This window comes from Myripristis murdjan, chromosome 12 (genome assembly GCF_902150065.1).
Source record: "Myripristis murdjan chromosome 12, fMyrMur1.1, whole genome shotgun sequence".
NCBI lineage: Eukaryota > Metazoa > Chordata > Actinopteri > Holocentriformes > Holocentridae > Myripristis > Myripristis murdjan.
The window spans coordinates 1,826,280-1,841,542 of NC_043991.1; the positions used below are offsets into that span (position 1 = coordinate 1,826,280).

Sequence of the window (15,263 nt, forward strand, 5' to 3'; positions counted from 1 at the left end):
TAAAAGCTTGAAAATTCTGATATTATAAAGTCAAAAATTTACAAAAAATCTCACAAATTTATGAGAAAAAAAGAAGGAAATTCTGAGATTTTAAAGTAATAATTTTACAAGAAAAAACCCAAAATTAAATTTTATAAATTTAAGACATTCTCTGATATTAAAGTCATAAATTTACATGGAGAAAAAACTCACAAATATATGAGGAAAACCCCCCAAAAGTTTTTCTACACAAATTTATGACTCCATAAACTCAGACTTTTCAGTGTTTTTTTTTCTTCTCATAAATCTGTTAGTTTTTTTTTTCTCATAAATTTACGACTTTAGTCTTGGAAATTCAGTTTTTTTTTTCTCAGAATACTACCCCCTCCCTTCCTTTTTTTCTGCCTACAATGACACTAAATAAGCCGTCGCACTTCTCAGGTGCTGAACGGTAAAAAAAGTCAACATAACAAAAGGAGCACCTCACCGTTCTGATGCTCCCTTTACTGAGGAACCAGATGGCAGTGTGTGTGTTTGGTTGAAATGTTTCATCGTCATCACCAGTTTATTTTTAGTGATGCTTTTTTTTTTTTTTTTTTTTTTTTTTTTAAATAGGCAAAATGGTGAGCAGAGTTTCCCCTCATTGGTAAATCAATGTGCTTTACTTGTGAGTTCAGTCTGTTTGGGCCAAATGACAAACCTGCTTTTAAAAAGTAACTGCCTCGAGCCTCGAGTCCAGGAGGCTAAGTGTTTCTGGGTAATCATTCGAAATGTTTGGTTTTTTTAAACTCTCTCTCTCTGAACATACAGTATTTGTGTTAAAAATAGAAGTCCTGGTGGTTATTCCACACACTGGGATTAGGAAGTTAGCCAGGTCACTGCGGAAAAGTGTCACTATATGCTGATAATGGTGACTTGAATCTGTAAAACAATAATAATAACGCGGTCATCCGTGGTGATGACTGCAAATAACAGACAGAATTTGAAATGTGAGATAATCAGTGACACAAGCTGTCTGGCCCACTTGCTAACCCTCAGGTGAGGATGTGTTGTAGTTAGATACAACCGTTTGTGATGTTTGAGAATTTTGTTAGATTATCCTTTTGTATTTTCATCCACTAATTTGATTTGTTATACACTTTTTTCTTTCTCCAAACCTTAATTTGACTTGGAATCATGATGGTGAATAAAAGTTTCTGACTCATTTGTGACAGAATGTGGACGCTCAGCAGATCTACACTGCCTTACTGATACACTGATACTTGAATGAAACCAGTTTGTTTTTGTTGACTGATGGACGGTACATGGTTGTAATAGAGAATAACACACACACACACACACACACACACACGACTCAAACATTTAATTACCTAAGGCGTGAGAAATGTGACAAATCAGTGTTTTGTGCAGGAATTTGCCTTTTTCTCCGGACTGTGAAACACACTGACCACTGATTATCCTCTCAAGGAAATTTCCATCAACTTTAAATGTTACATTTATTTTGCACCAGAATGGCATATTACTAAGTAGCACAGCATTAATCAACACTTTTTTTTCTCCTTTATTAATGACAGTGTCCTTTACAGACCCGACAGTCATCTGTATGCTGGGGCGTTGGAGACAAAACGGGTCAAAATTTGCCAAGAAATAACCAACTTACCAGTTTATTATGGATGTTATGACCCACTTCTCTCCTCCACTTTAAAGAAATCCCCCTGCGTTTTGGGCAAAATCCCCTTTTCCTGACTTCCCCAGACTGAGACCAGATGGTGGACACTGTTTATACCTCTGGACGTCCACTGGTTCAGTTCCTATGGGTAGCATTTCCTGTTAGCTTAGCATAAAGACTTGAAGTCTATGTGAGTTGATAGCCTGTCTCCATCAAAGTGAAAAAATAAACCTTCCAGCAGCTCTGGAGCTGTCTGATTCACACAGTGGATCATGTGGATCTGGAACAAACGTCTGAAAATGGTGTCAAACATCTCGTCTCAGTCTGTGAAGACAGGAAGAATGGGATTTTTCTCAAAATGTTGGAATATACCTTTAATTCTTCCTAAACTTGGCACTGTTGTTACATTTGTTCTACAGACCTTGTGCTCTTTTTGCTAAAGGGACCTGTGTTTTTGTAACTGTTTTACAGTGTTTTAGAGATGATTGTATAACACTGTTTTTTGATAAATCAATCTAATAAAAGAATTGATGATTCAGTGTATTTTTATTATCAATATCATTATTGCTATTGTTATTATACCATCTATCTGGTGTGGTATATACAATTGTCTATAGTTTTAACATTTATTATTGGAAAATTTCTTTACAAATTAATGTCAAGCAGATTTTATCAATGGAAAGACGAGTAAATCTTTACTTCTAGCAGATGAACAGTCAAATATTTTAACAGGAACTTAACAGAGATAAAAACGACATCAACAGACAGAAGAAAAAGTTGTCCCTTTCGTCACTGAGGTTGTGTCTTTTTCTCAAAGATTACGGTACTTAAGCATTAAAATCTGCATTTTGAGACATTAAAAACACACAACATGTAAATGCAGGACTAGCAATTAAATTTTATGCCAGTGAGTGAGAACTACCTCTTTTAAAATGTATTATTATTATTATTATTATCATTATTATTATTAATAATAAAAAAAAAAAAATTAATTAATTAATTTATTTTTGTTTCCTTAATAAAAATGTCTCCACTGCTGGTTGACTGTGTCCCAAACATGATGTGCATTAACACATCAGGTCCACATTTCTCAAATGGGGGTACCCCTAGTGGTAGCCAGAGGTACTACAGGAGCTATGTGAGAGAAAACTGAAAAGATAAAAATATAAAAATCATATATATATATATATATATATATATATATATATATATATATATATATATATATATATATAATATATATAAATCATGACATTACAGGATTTGAGAATATATGTATTTTAGATAATAACAGTAAAATTTATAAAATGTGAAACAGAACTATTCTTATAAAAAGTGATGAAGTTCCAGAGCCGCTGACTTACTCAAACGTTACGATCTAAAATAAATCTGCTCAGGAGGAACAAACTGTGTAAGTGTTGCTTTTTCCTGGCTTTAAAGGCTGTAGTTCAGTGAAGAAATGCAATTTTCTGAACTTCTACGACTATTTATTTATGAAAGCAGCAACACTGACAATAACGTCACAACACAGATATGGAGGTATTTGGTCAGATATCATGATTTTGGTGGTGTTTTTTATTATTTGATCTGGTGACTCTTGTGCAGTCGCCTGGGAGTTATTTTGGCTTCGTCAGAGTTCAAACGGATGTGATAACTGGTAACTTGTGATTCCAAAAAGACAAAAATACAAAAAGCATAAACATATAATCACTTAGTTTGGAAAAAAAAAAAAAAAAAAAAAAAAAAAAAAAACCTAGCTCCTACATAAAGCTCCAGCAGATAAAATGTGTTGTTTGAATGACGAACAATATTTTTCCATAAGTTTTGTAGATCTTTTTCAGGACTTCATATCAACTAACATTAATTATCCAGAGATTACACACTTTGATATCCTGATTATGGGCCTGGTCCAGTTTGCATATCATTACCAAAAAGTGATATGATTTTCCACCTATTATTAAAAGAAAAAAAAAAAAAAATTAACCAAAAAATCAAGAAAATTACTGAGTGATAGACATAAAGGTTCCACAGCAGAGTTTTTTTTTTTTTTTTTTTTTACAGCATTCTTTATTTGTTGAAAATGTTTAAAAATATATTTTTACAGAGGCACTGAAATAAATATAATACACTGTATAAATCAGTGCCGGCATTCCAACACAGAAAGGCCCACCGTGCTCTGAAACCTTTTCCAGACAAACAACATGAGACACACAAACAAGAAAACAACAAACCGGCCACGAGAGGTCGCTCAGACGATGGTAAAAGAAAAGGCCGTGTTCAAAAACGTAAAATCATACAGAGTCAAAGGCAAAAACATTAAGAGTTGATTTTTCCAGCTCTGCATCGATCTCAGTGCTCTCAGCCATGCATCTCTCACAAACATTAAACCATGAGATATGAAGATTAAAAAATACAGTTTATACTGGCCGCGTGGTGAACGGCGAGGATGATAGTCTGAGTTCCACAGTTTCTGATTCGTCATGAACAAACTCACATTTCACCTCCCCGCTGGAAGAAAACGATTGTAACGTTTTTACACTCAAAGAAAATAAGGCAAATACAGTACAGACAAAAAAAAAAAAAACAAAAAAAAAAAACCATGTTAAAACTTGAAAAAACAGTTGAAAGTACTTGGCCTTATTTCAGCAATGTAACACACACACACAAACACACACATTAGTAATACAATAATAATACAATACAGCATGTGAGTCGACCCTGTTGCTAAGCGTCCAAAATGTTGATTTGATCATGTTTCATCAAAATACTGTGGTGCCAGTATTAGATTACTGTGCAGTAACTCTCCTCCATGTGTGAAGGCTCTGACGTTTTTGGACTTCATTACCCAGAAATCTGTTGGGGTTGAAGAAAAAAACAATGACCCTAACCCTGTGAAATTACAGTTTCCCTGCAGGGATCAATAAAATGTCTCTGATGCTGATTCTGAATCTAAATGGGAGGCTTTTCTCTGCTTCAAGCTCCACTTTGGGATCTGATTTTTCACAGGTTGATCCGGCCTCGTGCAGCTGCAGTCGGCTCCTGTTGTGCCACTTTAGAAGGAATATCAAAGCACTTTTTTTCTGTGCTCGTCAGGAACTTTGTGCCAGAGACGGATCACAACGCCGAGGCAAGAAGACACGAAGCTTTTCAAGTATCATAAAGAACAGAAACACTGTGGTTTCAGACGGGCCTCGAAACATTTTCTGTTTTTCCGTTTTTGCATTTCGTCTCCTACTGCAGGTTGACTGTTATCTGTTTTTACATTTTTAGCTATTAGCTACAAATTTATCAAAACACACAGGGGTGCTCTGTTTCTTCCAGGACGGGCAATTCACAGTATGATGGTGATACATTTATAGGAGTATACATATATAGATATATATCATAATTTTGTTTTGTTTTCCACACTGGACCTGGACGTTCATACTTGCCTCAGAACCCACGGATAAAACAACACTGGCAAAATTATTTTGAATGTTCTTGAATGTTGAATCCTGATGGACGCCTGCTTGCTTCTGTGTTCAGGATCAAACACACACAACAAAAGAGAAAGTAATTTCCAATTAGAATTAAATTATAGTTTATGTCCTAAAAGCAAGACACAAAGACTCCAGTGACAGAAAACGTCTGGCCAGTTTCCCCTAAAGGCTTTTCTCTACTCTAACTACAAAGTTCTGACAGCGAACATGGAACAGTAACTTCCATAAATACTGAGGAGCTGTGAGACGTAAAAGCCCCAAAATCTAAAGATCAGCTGGCCTGGGACCCGGGAGGCGAGCCGCGAGCTAACAGGACAGTCAGAGGAGCTGAGATTAAATTCCTGCTCTGCTATAATCCATCTCTTACGATCAGTGTGTGACTGACTGAAGACGACATCATCATCATCACTACAGCCACCGAGCCGATCTGCCCGCTGCAAACGGCTCTGCTACAAGTCTAGCAGCTAACAATTTAGCGTCTTTGCTTTCAGACACAGTTAGGTGACCTACTGGATTAAACATTTACGAGATCCACAGATTATATTTTTATCGGCTGGCCAGGGGAGAGAAGCAACTAACGGCTCGCTGAAACTCCCAGTCCCACATCGGCAGCCAACAGAGGCTTTGACCGTTAGCGATGAGCTGTGTGGCGGCTGTGTCCGCTGTGACGCGCTGTGTGCCACCGCCGTGACCCTGAACGTCACACACACACACACACACACACACACTCTCAGGCTCCAGGCGTCAGTGCTGGCCGCTGCCGGTCTGGGCGGGGCAGGGCCGGCTGAGCCTGAAGTGCATGATGTGCACGGCCGTCTGGTGCCACCAATAAAACATCAACACCACCAGCACGTGCCACACCTGGTGGCTGGCACCCAGGTAGTTCAGCTGGCCTACAAGAGGAGGAAAGAATATTAACAATAAATATCCCAGTATTAATAAAGCAACCTGTGGCTAAACATTATGCGCAGAATCATGTACCATGGAACTGTTTGTCAATTTTTATATTGATTGTCCTTTTTTTAGAAATATTTTTATTTCATTAAAGGTGCTAAGAAAGCTGACCACGACCTCAACCTTGAATGATTCACACATTGAAGCAGCATCCTAAAAACACGCAAAATGAGCCAAGTATCACTTTAATCAACCTGCTGTTTCAAGAAATATGCAGTTTAACATTTCTGGCCAATAAGGAACTGATTATGTGTGCTAGTTATGGCTTAATTAGGTCTAAAGTCGCTTGGCCTATTTCAGGTTTTAAAGATGAGTCCATGTTAGTTGTCTGGGCCAAAGTGCACCTGCTCCTTTCAGCCCGGACTTGTTTGCATTTGTTTGTGTGGCTTATTTCGGTGAAAAAGAATTAGAGTGCAGTTTATATTTGCTAAATAAAATGAAAATCAGCAACATCTTTCACATTTCCTCTCTTCCTCCTGGACTCAAACCCAAACCGAGGTGCACAGTGAGCTGTCTCTTTGGGCAAAACTGAATCGTAGGCAACTGGACTTGTATTTGTCTTAGGAAGACGTTTCGCCTCTTATCCAAGGGGCTTCATCAGTTCATGCGCATTGGTCTGAAGCCCCTTGGATAAGAGGCGAAACGTCTTCCTAAGACAAATACAAGTCCAGTTGCCTACGATTCAATTTTGCCCAAAGAGAACGATGACCTGGATAAATGAGAATATCCACAGACATGGTGAGCTGTGAGCTTTGGGCACCGCTCCGCCTCTAAAAAACTGTTTTTATGTGTGTTTGTTTATGTTCAGGCAGCAGAGTGAGCAGCAGCGTCAGGCCGGAACACAGAGAGGAGGAGGAGGAAGAGGAAGAGGAGGAGGATGAGGAGGAGGAGGAGGAGGAGGAGGAGGAGGAGAAAAGCTGAGGCTCACCGGGGAAGTAGCGTTCAGGGACCTTGGTGATGTAGAACATGAAGGCAGATCCAGCAATCAGGTACATCACCATCACACGAGGCAGGAACAGCTGCGCACACACACACACACACACACACACACACACACACACACACACACACACACACACACACACACACACACACACACACACACACACACACATCAGTATTAGTATTAGCTCAGCCCAGCCCGGTGACAGGTGCTCATGCTGTGATTTCTGCAGCAAAGCGCCATGTTAAGGAGCACCTGCCCGGACGGTTTCCTGACCTGCACGACGTCGGAGGTGAATCCCCCGTTGAGCCAGACCCAGTGGCAGGCGGGGACCACACTGCAGCCGGCCACAGAGCAGAAGAGCGCCATTCTCAGGCGGCGCCAGTCGTTGCTGAGGTAACGAGGGTGGACCTGGGCGCAGAAGACTGCCAGGATCAAGGAGAGAACGGTCACCAGGTAGACCTGCCGCCAGAACTACCACAGGGAGAGGGGAAGGGAGGAGGGACACACAAACAGCTTTATAATGATCATATTTAGGCAAAACGTGTTGATGCTGCCTCAGTCTGGGAAGAAAAAAAAAAAAAAAAATTAGAGCCGGTGGTAGGCAGGAATCCCACTACAGAGAGCAGAGGAGCGCCACTTTACAGCCGGCAATCCCAAGTATTTTTTAAGTCAATGCAAGAGTTTAAGTTTTGCTAACTTTATTGATTGTAAAGGTTCATTCTGCTAAAACATCTTTTGCTTGGACAGCTTTTAATGTGAAAGTCTTGGAAATTGCTACCTGATCACTTGCAATTTGCTGCAAACTTCATCACCACTTTTGAGAGAGAGACCAAATCCTGGTTAATGTCCACTTTTATCCCCGTATGTCCTTTCCTAATTTTCTGTAGTTATGCTACTGCTAAATGTGTGTGTTATTATATCTTACTGTGATGCCTTCTATTCTTTTTCATTTTAAATTTTACAATTGTCAGTGTTGCAAATTAGCAGCTGCTACAAACACTGTGATACCTGCACTGGACAGCTGTTCAGTTTGTATGTGCACTGTATCAGTCCCTATCAAATAAAACACAAATGTCCTAATAAATCATTCAAATAAACTGTGTAGGAAAGTTTTCATACAGTGTTTTGTTCATATCGCCCAGCCCCAGCTCTTTCTTCTCATTTTGGTTAGGTTATTTTCCACTGCTGTTTAAATTGTTAATACTTCTGTTTAAATTGTTCATATTTCTATTTTTTTTTTTACAATCCTTGTTTATAGTGTTTATATTGCTTACTGCTATTTATCATGTGTATACTGTATATTACTGTATATTTCTTCTAAATTTGCACATTGACTTACCTCTATGCACATTTTATACACCCATGCACACGTTTCTTTCTGGGGTTTTTTTTGTTGCACATTGCTTTTTGCACACTGGGTTGTACTTAGATCTTATTCTGTTGTACTTAGATCTTATTCTTATTTTTTTATCTTTTTTTAGTGATTTATTTAATCTGTAATCTGTGGATACTGCTGAAAAAACTGCGAATTTCCTGTGGGATGAATAAAGTATCTATCTATCTATCTATCTATCTATCTGTCTTTTCTAAATGTCAATCAAACAGTCTCATAACTCAACCTTTCACCTGAAAATCGCTCTGCTGCTTTTAGGTCTTTGACTATTTGCTCAGTGAGGAAAAACAGAAGTGAAACAGAAGCCGCACTCACGGCGTTACAGTAGAAAGCGTAGAAGATGCCGGGCACGTAGCAGCCCAGGATGCCCACAGAGATGCCGGCGTAGTCCAGCGCCAGCCAGCGGCGACACGTCTTCTCCGACCGGTGGCACGAGAACAGGTGATACCCGACTGAGCACAGCATGCACACCTGGGAGGAACACACACACACTGCCGTCACACACCGGGAGGCCACCGGCTGTGTTCACCATGTCAGCTGATCGAAACCGCAATGTGGTCAATATCCAAATTAAAACCCAAAATGTTTTGATGACAAGGTTTGATTTGTGAGAGAACGCCGTGACAAATAAAGAACTGAGCCGTTACAGAGAAAAATCAGATTCTCCAGACAAAAGAAAATAAAATAGTTTGGTACAGAAACCAGCAAATTTTATTTATTTTTTATTTTTTTGGTGAACATTAAAATTATGATGCAAAAATTTGCATTCCCACAAGTCATATTTACACGATATGAAAAGCTTTTTGATGCACTGATTTCATCAAGAAGATTTTGTTTTTTCTTTTTTAAATTTCAAGCTGATAAAACCCTCTTGGAAGTGAACCTAACAGCTCAGACTAATGGTTTGTAAAATACTTCTGGATGACTGAATTTTGCCTAAATAATCAAAGTGCCACTGGCCTGAAATAGTGAAAGGTCAGTCTGGCTGCTGAAGATTTTACCAAAAGCTCCAAGCAACACAAATCAAATAAAGCAAACGGTCTGGATTTTATGCATTTCTGTTGGATTTATTCACGTCACATCAGTTGGTTCCAAATGTTGGTGCTCAGCCCAGTTTATTATTCAAAATTATTACGCCATCATCAGATACACATGTTCACTGAAATTAAAAATGCCCCGTTAATCTGATGCCACAGAGTCAATTAACACATTTTTATCACAATTTGACAAGATTATCCAACTGCTGTATTATCAGCTGCTACATGTCCAACTACACACAACACACACACACACATGTAACAAAGAGGACTTAAACACAGCAGCTGCATCGTCAACAGGATCTGAACTACATTCTCATTGCTATTTTAGGCCTTTACAGGAAAGTTCATGGTACCATCACAACAGCTAGACCTACACACAGCTTACACACCTGGCCAGGTAGACAGAGACGTTTTGCACCTGCAGTGCACCTGTGGCAGGAAAATGCAAACCTACATGAATCAGGTGTTAAAGATGCACAGACCTACATACGTTCATGATTATTAAAACTATATGATGCATACACTCTCCTAAATCAACTGTAATCACTGTGTAGTTCCCTGTGTGTGTGTGTGTGTGTGTGTGTGTGTGTGTGTGTGTGTGTGTCCACATGGTGCTGAAATCTCCTCATTAGTTGCTCTGTTGCTCTCTTGGGCTGCTAATCCACAAAACTGGATTTGTGTCTCTCCATTCACCTCCACAGCGAAACACTCCCAAAATAAAATAACACTTTCAGCACAGAAACCAACACAAACAAAGAGGATTAGGACGATTAAAAAAAAAAAAAAATCCCGGTGTGTATTAAACGCCTCTTTTCTTGGTATTTTCCTGTTTGAATTTGAAAGTGGATTCAGCAGGTAACATCTGCAGGAAGTTCTGCTTCATAACCTCACACTGTGAAGAAAAGACCTGGTAGTGCTTTTACAAATTCCACACAAACACACACACACACACACACACACGCAGTCACACACTGTACCTGGAAGCAGAAGAGCCCGATGGCGTAGATGACGTAGTCGTCCCGGTGCGCCCCGGAGGCCGGCAGCACGGTGGAGAGGTCGTTGACCCCCAGAGAGAAGAAGAGCAGGAAGCCCAGCAGGTGGCTCCAGATGTTCACCGTCTCATTGGACAGGATGAAGATGCTGCAGAGGACGGAGAAGAAGAAAAACATGACAACACACACGTCCACACCTGGACACCACGCCGACGCTGCAGCAGGTGAGGCAGGAAGGTCAGAGAGAACATGGAGAGTCAGGTGGCGCTGAATCCAAAAATAACTTTCATCATCTGCATTTTCCCCTCAGTTTACAGCCACGTCCTGTCTAATTTTCTGTACTTATATTCCTGCTAAATGTGTTTTTCATTTTATCTTGTTGTTTTAATCTCTTATTCCTACAACAGCCCTTCTAGAGACATTATAGAATCAGCTATAAACACTGTGAAACTTGCAATTAATTGAAATGAAATTCAATTAATTTAATTATTTCGCTATTAATCGATGAATCCTGTTGTCTGTCAAATGTCAAAAATAATAATAAATGGTCCCCTCAAGTTATCAGAGTCCAAAGTGCGGTGCGGTGGATTCCAACAGCAGGGAAAATTTCACAGGAAATGAACGTGAATATGTTCAACAGCAAAAAGCCATGGTTTAGAATAATTTGTAACTCCATATATATTAAAAAACAGAATCGAGAACAGTTGATTATAAATAACGTGTTTGCAGGGAGACGGCTCACCTCTTCAGGCAGAGTTTGGAGGGCAGGTGCGCCCTGTAGCCGTCGGTGATGTAGGGGTTTTCTCTGAGGAACACGGGGATTTGTTCGTAGGTGTAGAGCCGGATTCTCTGGGGAATGAGCACCGGCCAGTGCTGGTAGCTGCCCAGCTCGATGTAGTGAGCCGTCTTCAGCAGCTTCTGAGGCATCTTCAGCAGCATCTTGTTCTCTGCTCTTGTGCAAGGCAGGCGGAGAGGCGTTTAAGGCTGTCAGGGGGAAGGAAAGCGCCGTCAGCGGGCAGCAGTGACTCCCTTCATTTCATTTTATTTCACTTCTCTACAGCCGACCTCTGTGTTCACATCTCTCCACGGCAAAACCAGTCCAAAAACCAGTTCTTCTTATTTTCCTATTCGAATTGGAAAGTAGATCCGGGAGCTACACTGAAAAAACTCAAAATCTTACCAAGATTATTTGTCTTATTACTAGTCAAAATATCTCATTACACTTAAAATAAGACATGATCACCTCAGAAGTAACTTGTTTTTAGACAATTGTCTCTTGTTTCAAGTGAAAATTTGCTTGAAACAAGTGAAAATTTGCTTGTTTCATTGGCAAAATTTGTTTCTTGTTTCTAGCTAATTTTACCTTATTTCAAGTGAATTTTCACTTTTTCCACTGGCAAATTTTGCCAATAAAACAAGCAAATTTTCAAGTGAAAATTCACTTGAAACAAGCGAAAATTGTCTAAAAACAATTTACTTCTGAGGTGATCATGTCTTTTTTAAGTGTAATGAGATATTTGGACTAGAAATAAGACATTTTGATTTGAAATAAGACAAATAATCTTGGTAAGATTTTGTGTTTTTGCAGTGTAACATCTGCACAGTATCTTGACAGTAACTTGTATTTTTTATACTGTCACTGTAGGAGATTTAGTTGGTAACATTTTCCATCTGATTTGATGTTTAGTGGTATACTGGTCAACACTAGGTGGCGCTGCCTTAGACAGAGTGTATCTTAGGGGTAATGGGGCAGGTGGCAGAGAACACAAACTGTTTTTCACTTGACGGAGCTGTGAGGTTGGGCCGATGTTTAACTTTTCAAACCGGTTTCATATCAACTGCATGATATTTTTGTCTTTCATGACGGTCGCCGTGTCAGACAAGGCAATTATACGCACAAACATGAATTTATACTACAGCAACATATCAACAGTATATGCCGATTTTACAATGCATTCATGACTGTGTCTTCCATGTGTAACCATGGATACAATAACACTGCAGTTAACAGACTCTACAACATAATAAAACTTGTTTCCATCAGTTTGTCAGCTGCCAGCTTCACACGATGGTACGGACTGACAACTTCAGAGTTTTCTGAGAAACACACACTTGTTTCTAGGGGTGAGGGTGGATTGATTCATGTAAGTATTTTTTTACTGATTTTTTTTTTTTTTTTTTTTTTTACATTTTTTAAAATCAATCTTTTGTTTATTACTAAATCATAAAGATATTGGGATCATATGAAACTAGACTAGGTTGTCGGTGAGGGGACTAAATATCGCTACAAAGTTCGATTTTGGAGAGGGAATAACTGGCCAGGTCATTTCCAGTGGGGTGCCTTGACCTCTGACCTCCAGCTGTGTGAATGAAAATGGGTTCTCTCCCCTTTGCAGACACGCCCACCTTCTGCTAATCCCATGCAGTTTGGGCCCCAAAGCCTGCAGTCCACATGTGTTCTTGTGGCCTGTTGTAAAATGGTGTGTGTGTGCAGACTGGGGCCTAAATAGTCTTGGAGCTGCATCAGTTGGCTTTGACTGGAAAGCTGAGACTCTTGTGGATTCAATGAGCCACATTTGATTCCTGTGTGATGATGTTGGCCCCCATAGCAGCCATTTCACTGCAGGCAGAGACTTTTGTCCAACTGGACGTCGCTGGAGAAAATGACCTCTAGTGACCTCTAGGAGAATCACAGCCTCATCAGACTTTACAGACACAAACTAGAGAGCGAGGCCGTTCAGAGGAGCTCTGCTTCTCCAGCTGGACTGACAGTGAGGGACACTTTCTGACACGTTTACACAACAGAGGTTAATTCAGAGGTTAATTACACTCATCACACTAAATCAGAACATAAAACAAAATTATGTTTATTTATGAGCAAAGAGTCATGTATCATAGGACACACACACACACACACACACACACACACACACACACACACACACACACACACACACACACACACACACACACACACACACGGGGTCACACAACAATGAGCTGTCAAAGCCTCACACAGGCTAATGCTAACATGCTAACTCCAGCGTCAGGAGACGTTGCATTAGCTTTAGCCTTTAGCCGACTTCACAGACGCTGAACGGGAAGCCAAACTCACCATTTGATCCGGATCGATTATTGATCGCTGAGGCCAGGCAGCCATCGTCCCGCGGCGGTCAGGCGTGACGCGGGGCAGGTGAACACACCTGCGGCATGTCCTTGGCGGCTCCGCGGCGCTTCAAACACACACATCCGGGTACCCGCCGCCCAGAAACCCGCTAGCCGCTGTTAGCATCACAGTTAGCATTAGCTGTTCTAGCCCTTACTTTTATGTTTATGCTGAAAAACCCGCATGCGTGTGATTACATATATGTAAAAACACTAAACACATTTTGTCTTTGCTCCGTGGACATTATGAAATTATGAATTTGGACGGGAAGCTCAGTTTAGCCGCGGCTTGTTGTCAACAGAGACACACAGGAAGCGAGATGATTCTTCTTCTTCTTTTGTTTTACCGGCGGGTGGCACCTAGCGCTAAGGTGCATTATCGCCCCCTACTATAATGGAGTGTGGACCAGAGTCATCTACCCATTTACCAAAAAAAGAAATAAATGGAAATAAATAAATGGAAATAAATAAATAAATAAATAAATAAATAAATATATACAGCTTATTCCATATCCTAAATTCTATTGATCAGCCCTGTGTCTGCTAAAAACTGGAAAAAACATCTTGATCCCTCACTTGCATTTTTAAGATTAAGCTGCTCCATACCAAGTCTCCTCATCTTCCTTTTTAATATCTCTCGTTCATGATTGTATTTTTGACAGTGGATAATAACATGTTTAACTGACTCTTCTTGGCAGTAGTCACATAATCCTGTAGGATGCTTCTTTATCAGCTTCACTGTTTTGTTCAGTCTGGTATGTCCTACCCTCAGTCTTGTTAAGATGTTTTCTTCTTTGGTGCTCCTTTTGGTTATTCTCCCCATTCCCACCTGCTGCTGAACTGCAAAGAGATGTCTTCCTGTTTTTCCTGTGTCCCATATGTTTTGCCATTCTTTGAAGATGTTTCTTTTAATTATTGCCTTTGCCTCAGATTTACTTAAAGGAATGTTCATAACTTCTTCTTGTTTTAGAGCATTCTTAGCTAATGTGTCCACTGTCTCATTTCCTTTTATCCCCCTGTGTGCTGGTATCCACATAAATGTGATCAAATGATTCATGTTATTTAGCCTATGGAGGTTTTCATATATTTCATTAACTAAGTCCTGCCTACTCTCAGATTTAAATGACTGTAATGACATTACAGAAGAATATGAATCTGTGCAAAGAACAACATTTTTAATTTGCATCTCTTCTATCCACTTCAGTGCTGTTGCTATGGCCATCATCTCAACAGTGAATACTGACAGATGATCTGAAGTTCGTCTTTTAACAGAAACTTTTAAACTAGGAATAGGCTACTAAGTGCAAAACCTGTCCTTCCTGAACAAGGATCCTTAGATCCATCTGTATACACTGAAACATACTCTTTATAGATTGTTTGTATTCTGTCTTCAACCAGACTTGCAATACTTCTACACTCTTAAAACTGCTTTCCAAGGAAATGTAAATCAAAAAGCGAGATGATTCTTCTTCTTCTGTGCTTTATTTATGGCCGATCGCGAACTAAAGCTCCACACCGCCACCTACTGTATCGGAGTGTGTAGATTCATGGCATTATTGATATGAACATACACTCATTGATCTATTTATTTAAGAAAAAAAGAAAGGAAAATCTCCTCTGGAAGATTCTCTCTGGATTATAGTTAC

General features: G+C 39.8%; 1 protein-coding gene across 1 annotated transcript; it reads right to left on the reverse strand.

Moving 5' to 3' along the window:
* Positions 1–3,708: 3,708 nt before the first annotated feature.
* LOC115368751 (progestin and adipoQ receptor family member 3-like) lies at positions 3,709–13,946 on the reverse strand. Its single transcript, XM_030065075.1, has 7 exons — positions 13,568–13,946; positions 11,195–11,436; positions 10,438–10,600; positions 8,736–8,891; positions 7,301–7,498; positions 7,010–7,100; positions 3,709–6,020 (listed from the first exon to the last, which is right to left on the reverse strand). Exons 2-7 carry the CDS (start codon positions 11,389–11,391, stop codon positions 5,872–5,874), a joined length of 954 nt encoding a protein of 317 aa, XP_029920935.1. The 5' UTR covers positions 11,392–11,436; positions 13,568–13,946; the 3' UTR covers positions 3,709–5,871.
* Between the last annotated feature and the right edge of the window lie 1,317 nt (positions 13,947–15,263).

What these genes read in the sequence shown, in the direction of transcription:
- LOC115368751 (XM_030065075.1), bottom strand. Translation starts at nt 11,391, where the DNA reads ATGCTGCTGAAGATGCCTCAGAAGCTGCTGAAGACGGCTCACTACATC. An exon ending in TCCAAACTCTGCCTGAAGAG is followed by an intron (nt 10,601 to 11,194) that starts GTGAGCCGTCTC and finishes CGTCCTCTGCAG; the next exon opens with CATCTTCATCCTGTCCAATG. An exon ending in ACGCTTTCTACTGTAACGCC is followed by an intron (nt 7,499 to 8,735) that starts GTGAGTGCGGCT and finishes TCCCTGTGGTAG; the next exon opens with TTCTGGCGGCAGGTCTACCT.